At 42.0% G+C, this 20,381-nt stretch overlaps 1 protein-coding gene across 4 annotated transcripts in view; it reads right to left on the reverse strand.

Moving 5' to 3' along the window:
- LOC125437867 (SPHK1 interactor, AKAP domain containing) overlaps positions 1-20,381 on the reverse strand; it is a 94,213-nt gene that overhangs the window by 61,344 nt on the left and 12,488 nt on the right. For 3 of the 4 annotated variants that reach the window (XM_048505897.1, XM_048505896.1, XM_048505895.1), the window contains exon 2: positions 2,717-2,819. The exons of the other annotated variant lie outside the window; for it this stretch is intronic. In XM_048505897.1, coding sequence (XP_048361854.1) covers positions 2,717-2,819 — 103 coding nt within the window. The remainder of the gene's footprint in view (positions 1-2,716; positions 2,820-20,381) is intronic. 4 annotated transcript variants of the gene reach the window in all.

Consider the following 20,381-nt stretch of genomic DNA (forward strand, 5'->3'; position numbering starts at 1 on the left):
TACATTAAATTTATCTTATAATAGTAAGCCCAAAGTCCTGCTACTACTGAAATGCAGGCTAATCTTATGCATTTTAAGTGGATTCTCTGTGTGTGATAACACAGATAATTAAACATGCTGTTAAGGAACTTCATTAAAAGCCTGGATGCAGAGAGTATTTTCACACATAAGCACTAAAATAGGAAGTGTGATTGAATCACACTTCCTGTTTCCATGCATCCCCAGTAACATTCAAAGAAAGACAGATGTGTGTACTCCTGATGTGAATACAGCATGTGCATCTACTAATGGGAGAGATATGCAAGCTCGGCTTTGTTAATGCAAAAGCAGAAAAAAACAACCCTGACTCATTCATGCTTCCAGTTTCAGTGATGATTAAAACAGTTGAAAACACAGTATTCCTTGAAAACAGAAGATATTCTAGGACACTATGCAATATCAAGTGCTAGGAGTTGGACTCAGTGGTCCTTGTGGTCTCTTCCAACTCTATGGCTGTTTCTGCAAAGCCTCACAAGCGGATGCTGGTATAGTTGGTGCCCTGCGAACAGGACCAGTGTCCCAGCAGCCCACAGGGCCGCGTATGCACGGGCACGCTGGTGCAGATCCCTCTTACCTTCTCCCCCGGCCATTGTCGCACAGGAGAGGCCAGGGGACACACCCCCATGGCCATGACAATGCCTCCAGGGACGGAGGACAGAAGGCGTGTCCTCTGGCCTCTCCAGAGTGACAGCAGCTGGAGGACAAGGTAAGAGGGATCTGCGCCGGTGCAGGGAAAACGCCGGCTTCCACCCAGTGCTGTTCAGTCAGCACTGAATTGAAGCCAGCGGTTCCCAAAAGACTCAAGTCTGAAAAGCACCGTTGTAGAGGGGACACACCGATTCCCCCCTCCCCCCCCACACAATGGCATTTTAACCGGCCCCATGCCAGTCTAAATGGCCCATGCAGAAATAACATATGATTCTAGAATTCTCTCTTCCAATTCTATAAGTCTATGATTAGTTTTTCCAGAGGACAAATTTAGGTGGATCAAACTTTGTAGGTTTTGTATTGGTTTCCCCTGATCTATGTATGTAGCTCATTACCTGTGTCAGCTATATAGGTAGCCAGCACTCTCGGAGATTATAACACATGCCATTGCCTCTCAGAGATATCTCAAAAGAGCTTTATGGAAGTTAACTAAAGCTGGTGACTCACCATAAGCCCAACCTCTCAGATGTCTGAGGCAAGCACATGGCCAAAAACAAAGAAATTCCCTCACACAATCAAAAGCTTGTTCCAGGTTGAACTGAGAAACTAGAAGTCCTGTTCAAAAAGTGCCGTACATTTGACTGTTTTTATATGTGTATTGAGTAATTCTGATGTTACATGTCAACACATATACTCCTGAATGCATACACTCATATACTCTTGATACACACTTATCAAGGTAGTGGTTTCTGGCTTCTTGAAAGGAAAGAGTAAAGTGGCTGTGAATCTTATAGTAGTAGCATCACAGCTAAAAGTGGAAAACTATTAAAATAATGAGCATCAATATCAATCAATATTCAAAAATATGATATTTTTTCAAAATATTTAAACTGACAGAGCTTGCAAATTTAAGAGATGGAGGGCCACTAAAATCTTCTTCTGTAAGAGCTGGCAACCTTCTTAAAGGTTTTGGAAACAGATACTTGGTTTAACTACAGATTTCTGTAATTGCATTTCTTTTTTGAAGGTATTGTTTATATTTGTATATAAAATTTAAAAAAATGTTTTTAAAAAGAAGACTTAGGCCCACTCCGCACAAGCCACTGCAGCCGCTGCACACCAAAATATATGATGTGTGGCCCCGGAACCGTTCGCACGCTCCCATGTGGGTGGCGGCCCCAGAATGGCCATGGCCGTGGATGCGCCTCCACACAGACGCGCCTCTGTGTTTTGTTTTCCCAACTTACCTTCTCTCCCTGTGGAGCTCCATAGGGAAAGAAGGTAAGTTTGGGAAAAACAGGAGGCGCATAAAAGCAGCGCCTCCAACCTGGTGCCATTTGCACAGCACTGGCAGGGAAATACTGTTTCCCAAAAGCCTCGTTCACTGAGCGAGGCTAGAAAACAGTGTTTCCCTGCTAGATACAAGGAAAATACACAGCACAGTGGTGGCAGCTGTGCAAACAGTGCCCCCAGAATGGTGTTTTTACCGTTCCAGGTGCGCTGTTTTTGGTCTGTGTGGAGTGGGCCTTACTGTGCATGGCTAGATAGAGGGAGTGATTCATACTGGCTTGGATCCAGACTAACAGTTCTGCAGGCATAAAGACTGATACCTGCAGTCTTCTTTTCTCCCTCCCCCTCCCATGACAGCCCATAATTCCACTACTGAAACCTTGGAATTCTGGAACTACATCTCCAGCCTACACATCCACATCTCTCCCTAGCATCACCAGAAGTATGAAATTCATGGAAGACCCTAGAGAGGCTTAATTTGGTATAAACCACTTTTTGTGGTCTCTACAGTAGAAGATGCACCACAAGATCCAACATTAACCAGTAACGTTTTTCCAGCTCGCATTACCAACTTTCAAAGAAAGAATCAGAAATTACTGCTAGGAATCAGATGCTAATACTGATTTTTCCATTGAATTTCGGCTTTAGCTGCAATTTGCACCCTAACCACTGTTTAAGCAAGAGCTCAACAGCATGACTGAGATGCTGACAATGAATAGTACAAGTAGAGAGACATTACCTTCTTACATGCTGTGACAGAGCTTCCCAGACTACTTCCAGAACTGTCTGTGCCACTACTTTGGTGCTCTGAAACTTCATACATCAGTGGGGATTCAAAATTGCTGGAGAGAGAGAAAGAAAGAAAGGACAACTATTTACAGTGACTCATCAGTCTGTATAAATCAAATATGCTCTTCATTTTGTTAAGACCTATCGAACTTTCTTCAGTTTCTGCAGTTGTTCTGGATAATTGCCCAAGCCCAATGATTAGATTTACTCTTTGCCTTCAGGAAGCAAGTTCTAAAATAACTTGATGTGCATTTTAAAAACTAGAATACAGAGCCCTTTGTTGGGCATAATAGCATCTGCTTGCCTTCCACGGCACTGAAGCTGTGTTCTCTTCTCCCTCAAGCAAGCAGTTCTAGGGCATGAAATGGCATATTAGCTGCACTAATTCAAGTTGACAGATATCAGCATAGAAGAAAATGCATGCTGAATGTCTTCCTCATTACAGTCTGCCTCATACTCCAAAAAAGGAGGTAAATTTCTGCAATTCATTTGCAAATAATACAATGGGAGGGACTGAATTTGGGACCAGCCAGCATCTTTATCATTTCCGATGTATTTGCACATTTGGCACATGCTTCCAAAATATGGATTCCAAAGAAATGTGTGAATATAAAGGCTAAATGAGTTTAAAAATCATTGTGTGCCACAGTATCATTTTGCAGAGTTGATGCCAATCCCAAAGTGTTGTTGGCTGCTGGCTTAGTTAATGAGAGCTCGTGAAATAAAGACCCTCCAGCTATAAATCACTGTCATTGCCAAAATAGTGAGATGGGTTGTATCATCCACTGTATACTAATGTTGGTTACATAATGATAACGCAGTAACCATATGGGATCTGTGGAGGTAGCCAATGGAATCTTGCCAGGTGGTAATACCCATACTCCATTCAACTGCCATACTTTTAAGATGTTCTTCCTCTTGCCCTAACACAGGGGTGTGCAACCTGTGGCTCTCCAGATGTTCATGGGCTACAAATCCCATCAGCCCCTGCCAGCATGGTCAATTGGCCATGCTGGCAGGGGCAGTTGGGAATGGTAGTCCATGAACATCTGGAGAGCCACAGGTTGCAGACCCCTGCCCTAACATATTTGGAGACTCCATTCAAGTCTTTTCTAAAGTCTAGTTTTCAAGCTCCTCACTGTCCCTTTTTTGCCCATATATTGATGTTCATTGCTTTCTGTAGCTGCTGTACACATATATCCATCCCTGTATCCTTCTAGTCACTAGTGTTTTCAATCTTAGCCATTCTTTTCTAACACCACTACAGAAACTACCTTAACTAGGCAGAGAAGGTGAGTGAAAAGAAGTGGAGCCAGATCTAGCACTGGTGAAGTGCCGGAATTTGATAAGAGGGAGAAAAGGTGGAGTTTGGAGCAAGAGGAACCAGTGGGAAGAGAGCTGTCAGCTTCCAGGTGGGTTCTAGAGATCTCCCAGAATAACAGAGATAAATGTAAGATAGTACACTTAGGCAGAAAAAAATGAAATGCACATATATAGGATGGAGGACACCTGACTTGACAACAGTAAATGTGAAAGGGATCTGGGAGTTTCAGTAGACCACACACTGATCACGTCAGCAGTGTGATGCAGTGGTCAAGAAAGCCAATGCAATTCTGGGCTGCATCAATAGGCATATAGTGTCTAGATCAAGGGACATAATAGTACCACTGTATTCTGTATTGGTCAGACCTCACCTGGATACTGTGTCCAGTTCTGGGCACCACAATTCAAGAAGGATATTGACAAGCTGGAATTGATCCAGAGGAGGGTGACCAAAATGGTAAAAGGTCTGGATTCTATGCCCTATGAGGAGCAGCTTAGGGAGCTAGGTCTGAAGAAATTTAGTCTGAAGAAGAGGAAGTTAAGGGATAACATGATAGCCATTAACTATTTGGAGGGATATCATGTTGAGGATGGAACAAACATGTTTTCAGCTGCTTCAGAGACTAGGATGAGGATAATGCGTTCAAAGTACAGGAAAAAAAGATTTCACCTAAACACTAGGAAGAACTTCCTAACGGTAAGTGCTGTCCAACAGTGGAATGCGCTGCCTCAGAGAGTGGCGGAGTCTTCTTCTTCAGAGGTTTTTAAACTGAGGCTGGATGGCTATCTGTAAGGAGTGCTTTGATTGTGATTTCTGCATGGCAGGGGTTGGATTTGGTGTCCTTTTTGGTCTCTTCCAACTTCATGATTCTTTAATACTCTAGAATTTTACCAAATCCTATGTGTGAGAGCTAGATAGGTAATGTCTTACTATTCTGTTTGCATTCCATCTACATTTTTGGGCTCTTAGAAGCTATAGAGAAACTATACTTTTGAGACACAAAGGTGAAACAAATATCTGTCTGTTTTGCTGAAATTAGGATCAAGCTTTTCCTGGAGTAGCATAACATAGTGCTGGTAGTACTGCTGCTTAAACTACTCCATGAGATCAGATCCCCCCCCCCCCCCATACATATTACTGGTGAGTGGAAAGAAGGTGAGTGGAAAGGGATCAGTAAAACGGCGAAAATGATATTCTAACATTACTGTGCATTTTAAAAAAACAAACAGAAAGGATTAATTACACTTCTAGCAGAGGCATTCCTCCCACTGGGCAAAGTGGGCAGTTGCCCAGGGTGCACCCTTATGGTGGGCACCCAAAATGCAGGTTGGTTTGTGGGATTGTTGGTATTTTCAGTGCTTTTTGGTTTTTGGCCTGCAGGGGGTGCTGTTTTTTGCTAGCAGCACCAAAATTTCAGGGATTTTTCAGGAGACTCTCCTGGTGATATCACCCAGATTTGGTAAGGTTTGGTTTAGGGAGTCCAAAGATATGGACTCCCAAAGGGAGTGCCCCATCCCCCATTGTTTCCAATGGGAGATAATAGGAGATGGGGGCTACATTTTTGAGGGTCCATAACTTTGGACCCCCTGAACCAAACTTCACCAAACCTGAGTGGTATCATCAATAGGGGCTCACGAAGATACTCTGAAATGTTGGTGCCGCTATCTTAATAATTGCACCCCTGACAGCAGGCACCCCCTAAATTTCCCCAGATTTTCCTTGTAAATCCACCCCCTTCCTGCCAATGCTTGTTTTCTTTCTTTTATTCTCTCAATGCCTAATAAAGGTTATTATTATTATTATTAAATCCACCCCCTTTGGCATGGATTTAAAGGGAGAATCTGAGGTCCCCAGTTTAAACATTGAAAGTGATGCTGTTTCAGGATGGGGGAGAATCCACACCAAAATAGCATCACTTTCAATGTTGTTTAAACTGAGGACCCCAGATTCTCCCTTTAAGGTGGATTTAAAAGCAGAATCTGGGCTCCCTAGTTTAAACACCATTGAAAATAATGCTGTTTGGGGGTGGATTCCAGCATCACTTGTTTAAACTAGGGAACCCAGATTCTCCTTTTAAATCCACTTTAAAGGGAGAAGCTGGGGTCCCCAGTTTAAATAACAGTGAAAGTGATGCTGTTTCCCCCAATTGAGGGAACTGGATACAACACCATAAAATGTTTTCATAGCAGTAATAAAACATTTTGAAAGCATTTTGAAATTGTTTTCAAAAAACAATATTTCTGCTGTGTGGCATGGCCCATTGCTGTGTTCAGATTTGTGAGTTGGGGCATGTTCTATAATGTGATGGTGACTTTGAAACGACCTGGTGGAAAAAATCATTGTTTGGTCATGGTGGGGGAGAGTGGCTGGCCATGGGGAGGGGGGGCATCAAACTCAGGTTTTGTCCAGGGCTCCAGTTTGGCTAGGTATACCACTGATTTGTAGTATTGTCAGTCCAGAAGATAATGTTATAAAAGCAGTTATCTTTGACGATATGCTGAGATTATATTCTCATATGGTGAAATCACATTTCCCTAGCAAGCAAAGATTGAATCTAGAAGCAGAATTTTTATTCGATGATGCAGACCATCTTGTAGACGATAGGAAGCCTAAAATGTCAGTGTACATTGTGAGTAACATTGAAAAAAATAATGAACAGGCTACTTCTCAGCCTGAAGAACAGACTGACATTTAATGCTGTTGTCTTCAGGGTCACTTGAGAATCACATGTATCTCAGATCCTCAAAGCTATATAACTTTTAAAACCAGCTACTTTTCCCAGTTGTGGGAGAACACGAAAGATAAGAGTTCAAGATATGAGCCAAATAAGTTATTTGAGATCAAAGTTGAGACTTGAAAAATATAGCAGGGTCGTTATCTTCGGTTTGCAAAGGGATTAGAAGAGTAGAACATTGACTTCTGATTTCAAGCTTCATGCATCCTTTTTTTCATCTATCTGCTAATCTTTTTACTAATTCTACATAAGCATTTAATGCTGCTGCAGACAGTGGCACTGACAGGAAAAAGGGAACAGAACAGTGGCTACAGTTCTAAAGACTGTACCAAATTCACAATTATAGCAATGCAGCTCCACATGTAAGCCAGCAAGGTCAGCACTGGCATGGAATGTCAATGAAAAAATGACTACAAAATACTACTCAGATACTGGTCTAGCATACAAAGAAATAAGATCCCCCCTCCCCCCCGCAAAATAACAATACATTAATCTGTATACTTATTGATTGTTTCCTATGGCTGCAGTGAGAAGAGTTAGGGATGAAAAGAATGGAAAGAATGGGAACGTTCCAACCCAAGTTAGATTTACGTATTTTTGAATGGTTTGTTTTGTCTCTTTAAATTGTTCTTTTTAATTTCTAATGCTGATTAGGGGAGAAAGCACAGAGGTGCTGGACAGAAACCTCCTGGCTAACACTTGTCTAAAGGCTTCCTTTTATTCTTGAAAAGAAGGAGCTCCTTACAGGATTTATTCAACCAAATAATGTAAATCATCCCCTACCATATTATGTGAGTGTATCATGCCCTGACCTGGATGTACTGGGCTAGCCCAGTCTTGTCAGATCTTGGAAGCTAAGTGGGGTCAACCCTGCTCAATATTTGGATGGGAGACCACCAAGGAATACCATGGTTGCTATGCACAGAAAGGCAATACCAAACCACCTATGTTAATCTCTTGCCTTTAAACCCTTTAAGAAATTGCCATAAGTTGGTTTGAGACTTGACAGTACTTCACAAACACATATGAATTATAGAAGCAGCATCTTGAAAGTATATGCTGTTTTTCCCACCTCCTCCTACTCTTCTGATTGAAAACTACAGGAAAAGCTTGGTTATACACATGGATTTGGGACACACAATTTTTTGGATTGCAGGAACTGCAAAAGATGTCAATTCAGTGGCAAAGTTAATTATCATTTTCATAGTTTTACTGATCCCTTTCTTGGTAGTTGTCAAGGCCTTACAAGATATCCTCCATTTTGGCAACTTTAACAGCAATGGTGAACTTCAATGTAATTATGTACTGCTTTTCATGCACGGTTTACTTTAATCAGAAACTTAACAACTGTTCTGTAACTGAAGAGGAAGTCTAAATGGTTGGGTCATTAATGAGACTTCTGCTTCACACATACTGTTTTTAATTATTCTTTAATTCACTCTTTAAATCAGTTTACGAGTTCTATTGTGCTGATTTTTAAACTGATACAGCAGTTTTCTTAAATGTCCAAAGGAGAAGAGAGAACAGTCAAGACCAGAACACTTTACAAAGACATAAGGGAAAGTATGCACAATCTACTCCCAAACAATTCCCTTTAATTGTGTGTATACACACACATACATACACACATATACATACACATAATATGTGTGTGTGTATATACATACACAGTTAAAATTCTACAGTGAGTGGTATAATCCAAGGTTGTATAGGAACAAGTTATAGTACATTTTTTAAAATCTCTTTTAATTATTTTATAATTTAGGAATACACATTAATTGGCAGACAATCTGACTTAAAGTGGTTCCAGTAATAACAGAATATGATCTGCCACATGAATTACAAAGTACGTAACATTTGCAAGTGATTTAAGATTCTAGTACATAAATACAGTATGAAATATAAACATAGGCTCATTCCGCACATGCAGAATAATGCACTTTCAAACTGCTTTCAATGCTCTTTGAAGCTGTGCAGAATGGCAAAATCCACTTGCAAACAGTTGTGAAAGTGGTTTGAAAACGCATTATTTTGCATGTGCGGAAGGGGCCATACACACACTCACCCACTCACCTACATGGATACAAAATAATAAGTAAGTTAATAATAATCTTAAGCTATGCAGATGAAGGCTACTGTATTACATGAACCATAAAATATCAGATATCAAATGATGAACCTCAGTGTGCATACTGAAAAACCCTGACATTTTGCCAGTTACAGACTGGAGCATGTTTGTACAGTCTTGGAGCAACCCCCACGTTTGCATGAAAATGCTCCATCACAAGCCCTTAGCTGCCATTTTGATAAATTAACAGCACAAACCAGCTAAAGCAGCTGAAAATTGTGGCTGGTAGGAGTAGAGGGGAGATATCAGCCACAGCTGCCAGTCATGCATGAATCAAACAAGTGGGGGTAGAAAAGTGAGTAGAGAAAGAGAAGCAGGAGCAGCTACCTTTGCCACTCCTCCCTCCACCATATGAGCCAGGCAGGCCAAGGTAGCAATACTGAGCAAATGAGCATGGTAAGAGGAGTGGGAGCCACTACTGCCCTACATAGCCATGTGAACCAGGCAGTCTGGCCAGCAAGTGAATAAAATTGTTACTCTAAGTAGCAGAGAGTTGGGGAAATTAATGTGGAGAATGCATTTGAAAACCAGGAACTGCTCTGTGTGTGTGTGTGTGTGTGTGTGTGTGTGTGTGTGTGTGTGTGTGTGTGTGTGTGAAGGGGCATATCAATATAGCTGCTATTTAAAGGACTTGAACAAAACCCTTTATCTTGCAACTACTGAGAGTAATGAGAGCAATGGATGGAGTTAAGAAAACCAAGAAAAGCAGAGGCCCGTTGAGACTTCAGGAAGCAGTTGTGGAGCAGGAAGTGAATGGCACCTCACGTGTAAACAGAGAAATGCAAGGAGACCACACTACAGCCCCACTGCACAGCTAAGACCCCCAAGGTAACTGTTCCATGCATAATGTTACAAAGTTTTTGGCCATAATGTTGTAAAGTTTTTTGAAAGTTACATATAATGAAGTTTAAATACTGTACTTTAATCTATCCAAAATTTTATTTTTAACAAGATTTATATGCTACCTTTCTGCCCAACCAGGTCCACCAAAATAGCTAACAATTAAGACAAAACATTGTAAAGAAACATCATAAAAATAATGAAACTCAAGACATATATACAAAACTACACAAAATAATAATTGAAACATAGGACAGGGAAAAGGAATCATAAACAGAACACCAGATGCAACCATAAAATATTCACCTGCTGGCAGAAGACAATGACAGAAGGAACATCAAATACCTTTGGGGAGAGAGTACTATAGTTTTCATTCCTCTGTGTGGTTGCCAACCTCTAATCTCAGAAGGTGGACCAGTACCTTTGAAGATGACCATAGTAGTTGCGTAGATTTAAATGGGAGTAAAAAATGATGAATTTCCAATTTCTACCATTGTTTTTGCAAAGATGCATCAGGTAGTAGACATTATAATGAAATTACCACTGACATATGCTGGGCAGGTTGCAGGGGCTGGCGAAGTAGAGCAGTTACAAAGGTCCACACCTCCTCTTGGGACCTATGCCACCTGCCCTTGCCTCATTTGTTTGCACAGTGGTGGTGGGAGAGGTGGCACCACCGAGTCCTGTTCCATGTGCCACTTTTGCATGAGTGGGTAAGGTCCAACTGAACAGTGGCAGCAGACAGTGTGTGAGACAGAGCTTTGCAATGGTGTCTTTCCTGTTGTGCCATGCAAAGAATGGGCAAGCAACTGGGTGCAGGAAAGACAAGCCACTGGGAAAAATGGGGTGACCAAAATGATTCCCTTTGGGTGGGGAGATTTCTGCATTGTAGGGTTTGGATTGTAAATTTTGTCCATGGTCCACCAAAACCTGGTACCAGCCCTACACATGTTTAAGTTTCAAATGGTCTGACAAGTATAAATATTTGCCTAGCAACAACAAGAACTATCACAAAGCAATCAAAAAGACCAGCAGCAGCTTGAACCATAACACTAAAGAAAACAATGAAAGTCAAGTTCAAATTGCTTAGGTCAGCAGTAAAAGTACAAATATGGAACACATCCCATTGTAACAGCAGCCTCTAAATTGCTCTTGCTGTACTGCTTCACTTCCCCAAAAACTGAGAAACACAGAGTCAGCTCCTCAAGGTTTTAGTCTCTTTGGGATGAGAGCACACTGCAGAGTTATGGAATCTTTGTAATATGTTTTTGTTTGCAAGTACGCAGGCACAACATAGTGGAAGCAAAGAGGGAAGCACAACTGCTAATACCCCAAGGTAACAGGAAGGAGCCCCAAAGTAAGTTGCTTTCTCTCCAGCTGCAATCCTGCTTAAAACCTCTCAGTTTTCAGTCTGACTCTCATTCCCTGTGGGTAGTAAACACTGTCTCTGGCCATCCCATCAGCTCTGATAAATGTCATAACAAAGACAGAGCAGGGAGATTTCTAGCCTATTAAGGAAAACCTGCCTGGATTCCCTGTTCTGTGTCAGCTAAAACCACAGTGATATGCTCATTCATGCCAATACGATTAGGAAAACCTATAACAGGGGTCCCCAAACTATGGCCCGGGGGCCAAATGTGGCCCCCTGAAGGCATTTATCCGGCCCGCCAGGCATGGCGGCAATGGCTCCATTCATGTGCAGTGGGGGCTCGAGGGAGAGGAGGAACCGGCCCCAATGGCTGTTGATTACAGTTACATGATGGCACCCTCAAATCTCCATGAATTTTCTGACCCAGAGTTAGAAACCTTACATGTGGCAACGCCTGCTCTGCCCTTCCCTCTCAGCTACTCCATGTGTTGCTCTCAGGCTTTCTGTTCCGCCTCACTCCCATTGGCATCAGCCAGGCTGGCGAATCGCTCGCTGGCTGCTCGGGAGGAAAGAACCCAGGAAGATACCTGATCCTGGGTTAGATGGAATGCTTCATTGGGAAAGTTCTGCTTTTTTTTTTTTTACAGGGGAAGGTATTCCACAGCCTCCCCAACAATATTTGGAGCCTACCCTGTACTTGACATACTTTGGTCACTGTTCTAAAAATAGACCATGACAGAAAGGCTGAAAGGTGAAATCAAACATTTTACAATCATTTGTGCATAGGAATTTGTTCATAGTTTTTTTTAGTCCGGCCCTCCAACAGTCTGAGGGACAGTGAACTGGCCCCCTGTTTAAAAAGTTTGGGGACCCCTGACCTATAACAATAGTTGATGTGATAACATTCAAATCAGACTGCCAGCAATTGCCAACCAGAAGGAAACACGGAGTATGTATGTGCATAGTTTTTATCTTCGTTAGTGACCACAGAAAATGTTCCTGTTAAGTTGTTGTCAAGCTGCAACTGACTTATGGCAACCCCAGTTAGGGGCTTTCAAGGCAAGTGAGCAGCAGAGGTGGTTTGCCATTACTTCCTTCTGCAGAGTCTTTCTTGAATGATCTCCTTTCTAAGTACTGACCCTGGCCCTTTATGCATGCAGTGCTTACTCCGCAGCTGTCAGCTTCACAGTGGGTTTTCCCCAGATTTTTTTTGTTTAAATGAATGAGGTGGATACCTCCTGATGCCAAAAGACAGCGAGGACACCTCTGAAACACCTGGAGGAGAACATTTAAGCAAGACTTGAAGACACTGACTATTGCATGGGAAGAAGCTGAAACACTCGCCCAAGACTGGAAATGCTGGAGAGCACTTGTTGCCTGACGTGCTACTTAGCATGATGGATTTGATGATGATGACATTCTCCTGCTGCCAAGAGTCCCCAGCTGAGTTAAGAACATAAGAACATAAGAATAAGCCAGCTGGATCAGACCAAAGTCCATCTAGTCCAGCTCTCTGCTACTCGCAGTGGCCCACCAGGTGCCTTTGGGAGCTCACATGTAGGATGTGAATGCAATGGCCTTCTGCGGCTGTTGCTCCCGATCACCTGGTCTGTTAAGGCATTTGCAATCTCAGATCAAAGAGGATCAAGATTGGTAGCCATAAATCGACTTCTCCTCCATAAATCTGTCCAAGCCCCTTTTAAAGCTATCCAGGTTAGTGGCCATCACCACCTCCTGTGGCAAGCATATTCCAAACACCAATCACACGTTCGCGTGAAGAAGTGATTTCCTTTTATTAGATCCTAATTCTTCCCCCCCCCCAGCATTTTCAATGAATGCCCCTGGTTCTAGTATTGTGAGAAAGAGAGAAAAATTTCTCTTAATGTCAGGCATTTTCTACCCCATGCATAATTTTGTAGACTTCAATCATATCCCCCCTCAGCCGCCTCCTCTCCAAACTAGAGTCCCAAACGCTGCAGCCTCTCCTCATAGGGAAGGTGCTCCAGTCCCTCAATCATCCTTGTTGCCCTTCTCTGCACTTTTTCTATCTCCTCAATATCCTTTTTGAGATGCGGCGACCAGAACTGGACACAGTACTCCAAGTGCGGTCGCACCACTGCTTTATATAAGGGCATGACAATCTTTGCAGTTTTATTATCAATTCCTTTTCTAATGATCCCCAGCATAGAGTTGATCCCATTTTACCCACCTGTTCTCCCCATGCAACCTTCAGCTGGGGAAGTTGCTCTCTACTGCCTTTTTGTGTGTGCCATTTTGGGTCTAGCATTATTTTGCCATGTAAATTTCATGTAGATTTCACTGGTCCATTGCTCCAGCAATAGATTGACAGCATGAAAGTAATACCTTTAAAAAGTTCTTCTGATCACTCTGAATTGCTGCCCCGAAGAGGGGGAGGAACTGCCGTTGGCTGGACTGGTGAAAGTAGGAAGGATTTTAAAAATAGCCAATGTAAGCCAAACATGTCTCCCTCTGCCCTCCTTGCAAAGGGAGAGGAAAAGTTGCACTTTCAGAGGTTTTGAAAACTGCATTCTCTGATCTGAGGTGCAGTGAGTTTGGGAGAGGATAAAATGTGTGTGTGATGGAGAATCCAATTTGAAGGGAATGCATGCTCACTGCAAAGGAGACGGCAAGTGCGTAAATGTCTCTGTTTAGCTTCCAAGATCTGATGAGATCGGGCTATATGACTTGCTGCCTTCTCTCCCCTGTAGAAAATATCTGAGCTTATTTGAGTCTGTATTGTAGTCAGTTTACCTTAAAACTTCTAGCTCAGATTAAAATTCTTTCCCATAAAAGTTTTGCGGATGATGTTGCTTGGGATTTATTTTTCTATGAAGATGAAACTTATTAATTTCTTAGTCAAATGGAAGAAACTGAATCACAGGGATAAAGAAGAGAGCTGGAAATTTCAAATGTTTTAGGTATGTTTTTGTTAACTATTGCATGGAAACAACTCACACAACTCTGTAAGGTTTCTGAACCTCTCAGAAGTATGAGGCTGCCAACTCAGTATGGTTTTTAGAACAATCAACGGAATATTAATTCAAAATCTGCAAAGGATTTTGCTCCTTTTTATTCTCATTTGCAGCACAGAAGATTAATAAGGTATTGTGTGAATTTGAATGTTGCGTGGGTTTAATTGTAAAACACCAATAGGATGAAATAGTTGGGTTTACTAGCGTATTTCCTGCGTGCAGTAGTTTCCTTTGTTCCAAATGTTAAAATTATGGATCATAATTAAAAGATTAAAAACAGCAGGTATCAATAGGATTGATTAGCTTTAGAAGTACAATGACCCCACAGTATTAACTGAACATACTTCTCAAACTGCAAGCACTACAGAATGGTGTATGCCACTGTGAGCTCACTGGCACCAGGGCAACATAAAAATGTATGCCATAACAATAATAATAATTTGTACGTTGCTCACAGATGCCCTTTATGGCCATAAATATGAGTATGAAAAACTATTAGCCTTATTCAAATAGTTTTTTTAAATGATAATTTTGAAATAGGCAGGTAAGGCAAGTTTGCAAGACTTTTTTTTATCCCAAGGCTTTATAGTCTGGAGAGCCTGTATGGTTTTTTAAAATAATATGTTAATTTTTTCAATATAGTTAGCAGACGAAAAAGGAAATATGAAACCGGAAAAAGAAAGGAAAAAAACAAAAACAAAAAAGATAATACAGCTACACAAGAACTGTCTGACTATTAGCTCTAACATGTTGGATCTCAGGATTACAAAACTAGTATTATTAGAGAGAACATTGCACAGTTTTAAAATTCACTACCTTCTGTCCATTGGCTCTAAAAGCATCAATAATAGACAATTTCTTGTATGAGAACCTGTATGTTTGAGTCATTCCTCAACATTTTAATTTCTTAAAATTGTTTCCGGGTAGGTATGCTTAGTCAGTCACACAATTTAGTCATTTACACAATAAAATTACGCTGTAATTTTATGCTGTAATTTTATGCTTTTAATTACGCTGTAATTTTATGCTTTTAATGATGTTATTTATATTAATTATTTATTGCTTATGTAATGCTAATTTGTTGTTCACCGCCCTGAGTCCTCAGGGTATAGGGCGGTGTATAAATATAATAATAAAATAAAAATAATAAAATAAAATAAATTTGCTTCTTTATTATTGGTTTAACTCATCGGTGTCAAACTCGCGGCCCTCCAGATGTTATGGACTACAGTTCCCGTCATCCCCTGATCTTGCATTGCTCCTTCTGGTACTTCAGTCAGCATACAGCAGTCCGCCAGCTCCTTTGTCTACCACAAAACTCAGAACCTACGGTGTCGTCAGGTACACAGAAGCCTGCCCCCTACCATCATCTGGGAGGCACATTCTTTAACAGCTCAAAGGTACTTGGGAAAAAAACATTAGTACTTGATGAGGAAAATTAATATTCTGTTGTCATGGCCTGTGGCTTTTGCCAAGTATGCCACATTAGGCCAATCCCATAGTAATAGACCCATTCACAATGATCAGACAACAAATGCACAACACTGTACACAACTAAAAAAGTAGGGTTGCTAAGCCTCCACTGAGGGTGGAGAATGCCCCACTCACAGCATGCACTTCCTTCTGCTGTTCTGTGGGAGGTGGAATGCTGCCACAGTGGGAGGGACATACTGACATCACTCCCACATGTCCAGTAGTGACACCATTTTATCACTGGGGAACACAGGGAAGCTCTGGCATTTAGGCAAAACTGTATAGTTAAGCCATATATAGTTTTTCCCAATTGCCAGACCATCCCCAATATCACAATGACATCACTTCTGTCACACACAGGAAGCAATGCCACCATGTCACCAGCAAGGGCTTCTACCACCCAATAAGTCCATCCCTCTGCCAGTTGCAAGTGGGGGCCAAGCAACCCTACAAAAAGCAGAAGGCTTTTTTCCTTGAAGATGGTTTCAGGGGAGTAGCCATGTTGGCCTTCAGTAGAAGAGCTAGATTCGAGTCCATAAACACCTCAGCGATCAACAGGATTTTTGAGGTCTAAGCGTTTGAGAATCCAAGCTGCCTTTGTTAAGTATCTGATAGAGGGAGCATTGACTCTTGAAAGCTTATACCACCCCCACCCCCCCACACACACACAAATCTTGTTGGTTTCTAAGGTGCTACTTGAATCTGGCTTTTTCTTTAAACTTTCTGAGAAGGAATAATATTCCTTCAACCTTCTAACCACTCAGGATAGCCATCAGTTTTTTTATTCCTGTCTGGTAAGCAAGTCTTCCTGAGAGCCCAATAGTCACACATAAAATGTCTGGAGGCCTACTCTACATGAATGACTTCTTTATTTTATTCTCTGTGGTGAGTTTTAGCTGCTGAAGTATTGTCTGCAGGACAAAACTAAGAACTTACCAAAATGTTAAGATTTAGTTAAGAAAACATAAAACATAATGAATGTATACAAGAAAAAAGAAGCACACATTTTTACTAGTTCTAAGTTATGTGAATGCCTTTTTTTGGTGACAAGTCGCAGCAGGTGGGGTTTTCAAGGCAAGAGATGTTCAGAGGTGGTTTGCCATTGCCTGCCTCAGTGTCATACTCCTGGCATTACTTGGAGGTCTCCCATTCAATACCTGCCAGGATGAAGGCTGAGAGTGTGTGATTGGTTCAATGTCACCCAGCAAGTGCTGACAGCAGAGTGGGATCTCCACATGTTTTTCCCAGATCTAACACTTTAACCACCACACTGGCTCTTATGAACAGAGCAAAATAATTAGAGGTCCTGGGTTTTTTTACCTAAACATTAAAAAAATCTGATTACCTTGAGAAATGCGGTATTTTTCAGGCAGCTGAGTGGAACAAGCGGGCAAATCCAGCTTAGAAAATTCAATTCATTTTATATGATTGCCATTTTTGACAGTGAATCAAAAATTAAATGAGCTGGTTTAGGTGTTGGGAGAGTGACTGGCTCAAGGTTACTCAACCAGCAAGTTGTATGGCTCAGTACGGATCTGAACCATGATCTTGCTGGGTGTGCTCATGGTACAACAACATCATGTGGGACCTAGGGTTATGAGAAGAGTAAAAGTGTGCGGATCGCACTATAGCTGCATTTGTGGGGTTTTAAGAGCTAACATTAATTGGAATCTTGAGGGGTTTTTTCACTTCTAATTATGTGTATACTTCAATGAAGGCACAGATGGTTACTCAAATAGGCATCTATAAATACCTCTAGCAAATGTCTGAGATTTGTTGTGCATGCAAACTCTACACACAATGTAAATGTTATCTCGATCCTAATTCTGGAAGATTTTAGAACATAAATCTAGAGAGTATCACCCTAGTTCTCAAGACTATGGCTATGGAATAACTATGGAATGATTAAGTGAAAGTGATCACTAAAAGTAATTCTGGAATGATAGGTATTGACTAATCTTCTCAAACCTTCACTAAAATGCAACTGAGAAATTCAACTACCTTATTTGGGTGCACATAATGGTGTTTTGTAAAGATCTTGCCAGTATTCTTCAGCAGACTGATATGATGCAATAGAACCAGCTTTATGTTAGATTTCATCTTGGAAAAAATATAGGATAGTGAACACTGAATGGAAACTCTTGGCCATTGTAAACGGAACTAAATATATGTTCTTTCATTCTTTGCCCTGCAGACTCGGGATGTATTTTTAAAAGAAATGAAATGCAGAACTCTTCTTGCTGACCTACTTATTAATGGCAATACTGAAATACATTCTACAGAATTGAAACAGTATGTAGAAGAGGCAAACCATGAAGTATGGCTAGGGTTACCAACTCTAGGTTAGGAAATTGCTTGAGATTTGGGATAGAGCCTGAGGAGGGCAAGATTTGGGTGGGGAAGAACCTCAGCAGAGCAAAATGCCACGATCCCACCCTTCAAAGCAGCCATTTGCTAAAGAGGAACGGATATCTCTAGTCTTTAGATCTGTTGTAATTCTGGAAGATCTCTAGGCACCCCCTGGAGGCTGGCAATTCTAAGCACTGTATGTTTTACCCAATATTTCAAATCTCCCTTCTGGGATAAGAAACATCTAATCTAGTTTAGATCTTCAAAGTCCTCTGTGAATGCAAACCTACGTTTCAGCTGGGCTTGTGCTATCAGCTTAAAACACCACCAAGAAATAAAAAGCAAGTATATGACTGTAGGCAGAAGGCTAAATGCAGTTCAATTCAGAAACAAAACACATCCCTTGCTTAAAAGAGTAGTCACAGTTCACAGAACAACAAAGAAAAAACAAAACAAAATGACCTATTTCTCAGAACCAGCATATAAGCAGGGGAAACTGTCTTTTGGCTGTCCTACCATGTTTCTCGGAAGATAAGACAGTGTCTTATATTAATTTTTGCTCCCAAAGATGCGCTATGTCTTATTTTCAGGGGATGTCTTATTTTTCTGCTCCACAGCTGCATGCTCTAGTGTTCTGTTTGACAGGCATGCTTCCAAAAAAAACTTTGCTACGTCTTACTTTTGGGGGATGTTTTATACTTAGCACTTCAGCAAAACCTCTACTATATCTTATTCTCAGGGGATGTCTTATTTCAGAGAAACAGGGTAGTTCAGCCTGTTCTTGAAGACCGTCCTCACTGCCATCACAGATACACTGCACATGCAGCTTGACCAGGGCCGATTGGCACTGCTGGTATTAATAGAACTTACCGCAGTGTTTGATGTGGTCGATCATGACCTTTTGACCACCGCCTGGCCTCTGCCGGGGCACTGTCTTGCAGTGGATCGCCTTGTTTCTCCAGGAGCAGAGTCAGCAAGTGTGGTGTGGGGATAGGGCCTCCCAGAGTTGCCCACTGCACTATGGAGTGCTTCAGGGGGCCCTGCTGTCCCCGCTCTTATTTAACATCTATACGCGACCCCTTGCTCAGTTGGTGTGGAGTCATGGGCTGACCTGTCATCAATCTGCTGATGACACTCAGCTCATTATGTTGATGAGGGGGGGATGATGGCTGCCCCTGTTGCATTACAGCATTGTTTGGAAATGGTCACTGGTTGGTTGAGGCAGAACAGGTTAAAGCTGAATCCATCGAAGACAGAGATCCTGTGGGTGGGTTGGGGGGGGATTGAGGGTTTCCAGCCTCCGGTGCTGAAGGAGGTTGCTTTATCAGTGACCTCCCTGGCCCGGAACCTGGGGGTCCACGTGGACATATCTCTTTTTATGGGGACCCAGGTGGCCCAGGTAACCCGGGTAGTTTTTTTCCATCTTCGCCAGGTTCAGCAGCTGACCCGCTACCTCTCTCAGGTTGACCTAGCCACAGTGATCCATGCCATGGTGACCTCCAATTGGATTATTGCAACTCACTCTATGCAGGCCTTCCCTTGCCATTGATCCGGAAATTGAAACTGATCCAGCATGCGGCGGCGCAACTGCTCACAGGTGGTTCAATTGGGGATCATATCTCTCCTGTGTTGCGCCAGCTGCATTGACTTCCAGTGGAACACCAGATCACCTTCAAGGTATTGCTGTTGACCTTTAAGGCCCTTCACAGCCTGGGGCCCTCATATCTTAGGGACTGTCTCCCTCATATGTCCCAATTTGGCCTCTGTGATCTGCAGAGGCAAATTTGCTGGTGGTCCCCAGCCCCTCAATGATGTGGCTGACCTCCACCTGGGCCAGGGCCTTTACAGCCTTGACCCCTACTTGGTGGAACACTGTTCCTCCCGCTGCCAGGGCAGGACTTTGGGGGGGGGGGCTGGCCGCTGATTGCTGCCCCCGCTACCCCAGCTACCCCTCTGTATACTATCTTTGCGGGCCACGATCTATGGTCCCTGGTCCCCTCCCAGGGGGCTTGGGGTTTTTTACAGGTTGCCATCCAACATTACATTTTTGTTGTGTTGACTTTTAAAAAAAATTACTTCTGTTTTAATTGTTTTAATGACTTTTAAGTATTTTATCTGTACACCGCCCAGAGCCCTTCAGGGGTGGGCGGTATATAAGTTTAATAATAAATAAATAAATAAATAATCATCAATCAATCAAACCAATAAATAAATATTAAAATGTTGATAGATTAAGAAAAACAGAGGTAGGGAGGGAAAGGTATGTGCTTTACATCAGAGTTAAGAGCCTGTTAAGAAATTTTTCTGACTTAACAGACATACAGAACTTATATCAAGATCTGTGTCCCTTAAAACATAACCCAGTCCAATGCAGAAATTGGAACTACTGTGATTCTTACAAACAG

The sequence above is a fragment of the Sphaerodactylus townsendi genome, linkage group LG08 (assembly GCF_021028975.2).
Source record: "Sphaerodactylus townsendi isolate TG3544 linkage group LG08, MPM_Stown_v2.3, whole genome shotgun sequence".
NCBI classification, from domain to species: Eukaryota; Metazoa; Chordata; class Lepidosauria; order Squamata; family Sphaerodactylidae; genus Sphaerodactylus; species Sphaerodactylus townsendi.